This window comes from Chinchilla lanigera, unplaced genomic scaffold (genome assembly GCF_000276665.1).
Source record: "Chinchilla lanigera isolate Chin_1 unplaced genomic scaffold, ChiLan1.0 scaffold00094, whole genome shotgun sequence".
Taxonomy (NCBI): domain Eukaryota; kingdom Metazoa; phylum Chordata; class Mammalia; order Rodentia; family Chinchillidae; genus Chinchilla; species Chinchilla lanigera.
The window spans coordinates 4163483-4168142 of record NW_004955495.1 but is presented as its reverse complement, the minus strand read 5'-3'; the positions used below and the strand labels follow the sequence as shown (position 1 = coordinate 4168142).

Genomic DNA, 4660 nt, shown 5'->3' with positions numbered 1-4660 from the left:
CCCTTCTGGCTGGTGTGGTGGTGAATGCTTGTAATCCCAGCACTCAGGAGTTCTGAGGCAGGAGGATCAGTGTGAGTTTGATTGTTTTTGTTTTTTTGTGGTACCGGGGATTGAACTCACAACCTTGTGCTTGCCAGGCAGGCGCTTATGCCACTGAGCTATATCCCCAGCTCCCGGTGTGAGTTTAAGACCAGCCTGGGTTACAAAGTGAGCTCAAGCCCAGCCTGAACTGCATAGTGAGACCTTGTCTCAAAAAGATAAAAAAAAAAAAAAAAAAATACAATAACCTTCTATACATTACTTGTGGGTCACTGAAGAAAACAGACAGCTTCCTAGGGACATCTGGTTGACCTCCCTTAATTCTGAGTGTCCAGAGTCCACACCTTCAAGGGGAGTGGACATACCCACATTGTGTGTGGCTCTTCTTTTGCCCCCGCCCCCATACCGGAAACTGAACTCAGGACCTTGTGCTTGCCAGGCAGGCTCTGTGCCGCTGAGCTAAATCCCCAGCCCCTTTTGTTTGTTTTTGAGAAGGTTTCACTTTGTAGTCCAGGCTGGCCTTGAGCTCACAGCAATCCTCCCACCTCAGCCTCGCCGGTGCTAGGATGAGAGAGTTTTCAGACCCTGCTCAGCTTGAGCCAGAATCTGACTTTGCGAATGCAAGCAGATCTGGGAGAATTTGATACAACTGGAGGGGGGGTGCTTCTTGGGGAGCACTTGACTAGCATGCTTGAGACCCTGACTTTGATCCCCAGCACCACACAAAAGGAAGGTAGGGAGAGAGCCAACCAGGTATAGTAGTGAAAGCCTGTCATCCCAGCACTCTAAGAGGCTGAGGCAGGAGGATCCCAAGTTCCAGCCCAGCCTGGGGATCTCAGCGACTTATGGAGATGAGACCCTGTCTCAAAATCAAAAGTAAGGGCCTGGGATATAGCTCAGAGGCACAAGCACCTGCCTGGCAAGCGCAAGGTCTGGACTTGGATTTCCGGTACCAAAAAAAAAAAGTAAAATGGGCTGGGGATGGAGCTCAGTGGGAAGGCCGTGGGTTCTGTCCCCAGTGCCTCAAAAATAATAACAACAAAAGGCACACAAAAAAAAAACAAATAAAAAATAAAAGGCGCAAACTGCTGCTCATGGCACCCAGACCCAGGGAGGTGTCACCTGCCAGACAGACTTCCTGCGGGTACGATAAAGCCTTTACTCTCCAGGAGTCTGCAGGCCTCCTCCGGGAGGGCCGGGTGCGGGGCTCACGTCCCCGTTCTCTGCAGGGCTGCGGGTGATGAAGAGGGGCAGCCGGGCCTTGACGCTGCTCAGCGACCAGGGCAGAGGCACGATGACCAGCAGCTCGTACTGCGTGTGCATGAGCTCTTGCTGCAGGCTGCTGCGGCTCACGGCCAGCAGCAGCGGGAGGCTGAAGGTGCTGACGACCTTGGTGGTGGTGAAGGCGGCGATGTGCGTGCTGGCCTCCTGTCGCAGCAGCTGGCTGCTGTCGGTGCGGCAGCGGCGCTCGGCGGTGGGCGTGAAGGCCTGGTACTGCACGTGCACGTGCAGTGCAGAGACCACCGACCTGATGCACTTGCCGGTCTGGTTGTGGATCTCCGTGGTGAACGTCACCTTCTCTCCCGGCGTGAAGGTGTTCTTGTCCATGTACACCTGCAGGACCACGGAGCCCCGGCTGCAGCAGTTGTAGGTGACCTTCTTCTCGACCTGCACCAGCAGGGGCTTCTGGAGAGGGGAGAATGGCCGGATTGTGTAGCTCGGGCTGGCTTTGAACTTGCTATCTAGCCCAGGCTGGTCTCAAACTGATGAGGATCCTCCTGCCTCAGCCTCCTGAGTGCTGGGGTTCCAGCCACGTACCACCACCACCACACCCAGCCTTGAACTTGAATCTTTTCCTGGCAGGCATATGGTGCATCATATGCTTTTGTGGTCTGAGCAGCCACAGCTTTCAGTTGAAACTCCCAATATTCTACAGTGCGCTGTGTCACTATGCTAGAATGCTGGCTAGGCTAGGGGTATTAAATACGTCTTGACCTTAATGATATTTTCAATTTTCAATCAGAACAGAACTGTATTATAGGGCTGGGGGTATAGCTCAGAGGTACAGCACCGGCCTGGCAAAGCACGAGGTCCGATTCCCGGTACAAAACAAAAAAACAAAAAAACAACCAGAACTGTATTATAAATAAACATCTGTACATAGCTTCATTTTTAGGTTTTATTTTATTTTTAGATGTTAGGGATCAAACCCAGGGCTTCTCCTGTTAGGCAAGTCACTCCACTACTGAGCTACACTCCCAGGCCTTTTTATTTTGTGGGATAGTTGCCCGGGTTGGCCTAGATCTCATGATCTTCCTGCCTCAGCCGCCCAAGTAACTGGAATGACAGGTCTATGCTACTGTGCCTTTTTATTCTACTTATTTTATCACTTAGTCTATTGTTGTATATGGAAAAAACAAGTTTGAAGCTGGATATGGTGGCACACACCTGTCATCACAGCGCTCTGGGAGGCTGAGGCAGGAATATCAAAAATTTGAGCTCTGCCTGGGCAGCTTCGTGACTCAGCAAGACCCTGTCTCAAAATTTAAAACTTATTTGGGTTTAATAATAGCATACAGCAAACAAAAGAATAAACACCCTCAACCATGCTCGCATCCTGCCAGATTGATTTACACAAAGGAGAGCTACAGTTTGAAAAGTACTCTAGATCAAATGGCTGCTCTTTGGGTCCTAGGCTGACCCCTGACCCCTGACGTTCCAATCTCACCTTTCACCCTCTACCTCTGGCCCTGCCGCCCCTCCTTCCAGCCTTCCCACTGGCCGGCCCCTCCCTCTCCCCTGGAGGCCTAGCCCCAGCAGGCAGGCAATTCCAGTGCCCTAACTGCAGCCACAGGCTATGTTCTGTCCAGTCCTAAAGCAGGTACCCAGAGCCTGGAGTGTGGGGTGCACCCGTCATCCCAGCACTGAGGAGGCTGAAGCAGGAGGATTGCTGCAAGTTCAAGGCCAGCCTAGAATAGTGAGACCCTGTCTCAAAAAAAAGGAGGTATCCAGAAGCATCTTTGTGGTCCAGCAGAGACCACAGAGCCAGCGGAGGGTGGGGGGATACGGTGCTCCCCCAGTACCCCAATTCCTAAGAAAGTTGGGGCAACAAGGTCAACATTGGATTCAGTGGACTTGGGGATTTGTGGGATCCTGTATTCCTTTGGGACATAGGAAGCCTTGAGGGACCCATTCACTTGACCAGATTTTATTTGCATCTACTCAATGCCAGGTTCAAAAGAAACCCATAGCAGTAGAGCCCAGCCAGCTCTTGCTCTGGTGAGGAAGGCAAAATAAAAATGATAGGTCTAGTCCAGTGATGTAGCTCAGTGGTACAGTACCTGCCTGGCAAGCACACGTCCTGGTTCAATTTCTGGCACCAAAAAAAAAAAAGATAGGTCTGAGCTGGGTGCAGTTGCACACACCTGTAATCCCAGCACTCTGGAGGCTGAGGCAGGAGGATTGCTGCAAGTTCTAGTCCAGCCTGGGCTACAAAGTGAGCTCAAGTCCAGCCTGAACTGGATAGTGAGACCCTGTCTCAAAAAAACAAAACAAACCAAACCAAAAAAAACAACGTAAAAAGGGCTGGGGATGGGGCTCAGTACAAAGACCTTGGGTTCCATTCTCGGTACCAAAAGAAAAAGAAGAAAAAGGCCTCCTTTGACCACTCTGGTTAAAACAGTAGTTGGTGGCACAGGCCTGTAATCCCAGCACTCGGGAGGCTAAGGCAGGAGGGTCACCGTGAGTTCGAGGCCAGCTTGCACTACATAGTGACACTGTGTCTCAAAAACCCAAAAATAGGGCTAGGGATATGGCTCAGCGGCACAGTGCCTGCCTGACGATCACGAGGTCCTGAGTTCTATTTCTGATACCAAAAAAACAAAAGCAAAATAAAAAGTAGTTGGTGTTCTGCCCAGTGCCTGCCTGTGTCCCTCTTAGTTCCTGTGGGGTCCGGAGAGGGACCAGGGCCACTGAGGAGCACCAGCCATGGTGGGAACTCAGGGCCTTCTCCCCTCCAAGCAGCTACTTTCCTGCCAGTGTTCCCTGTGGTTGGCGGGCCTCAGGGGTGCTTTTTTTTTTTTTTTTGAGACAGGGTCTCACTCTGCGGTTCAGGCTGGACTTGAGCTTACTTTGTAGCCCAGGCTGATCTCGAACTCACAGTGATCCTCCTGCCTCAGCCTCCTGAGTATTGGGATTACAGGCATGCGCCACCATACCCAGCAGCAGTGTAACTTTAACGGAGATGCCCCTTCGGGAGCCTGGTGTGTACTGAAAGTCCACTTATTGTTCTTTTGTTTAAGAGGATGTGTACCAGGCAGGAACTCAGGGCCTTCACACTGATCTGCATCTCTAGGCCTTTTTATTTTTTATTTATTTTATTTTTTTGTTAATAGGAATCAAACTCAGGACCTTGGGCTTGCCAGGCAGGTGCCGTGCCTCTGACCTATACCCCCGGCACATTGCTAAATTGCCAGGGCTGGGCTGGAACTGGAGATCCTCGTGCCTCGGCCTCTCAGCATGCTGGGGTTCCAGGCATACCATTTGAATGACCTTGGAGAAGGTCACACAGCAGGAGGATTTTAACCTGGATTTTTTTTTTTTTTTTTTTTTTTTTTTTTTT

The 4660-nt window shown here is 51.0% G+C and overlaps 1 protein-coding gene across 1 annotated transcript in view; it reads right to left on the bottom strand.

Moving 5' to 3' along the window:
* Positions 1–1174: 1174 nt before the first annotated feature.
* The window catches only part of Arrdc5 (arrestin domain containing 5), a 5825-nt gene continuing 2339 nt past the window's right edge, over positions 1175–4660 (bottom strand). The window contains exon 3 of the mRNA XM_005405775.2: positions 1175–1725. Coding sequence (XP_005405832.1) covers positions 1198–1725 — 528 coding nt within the window. The 3' untranslated portion in view covers positions 1175–1197. The remainder of the gene's footprint in view (positions 1726–4660) is intronic.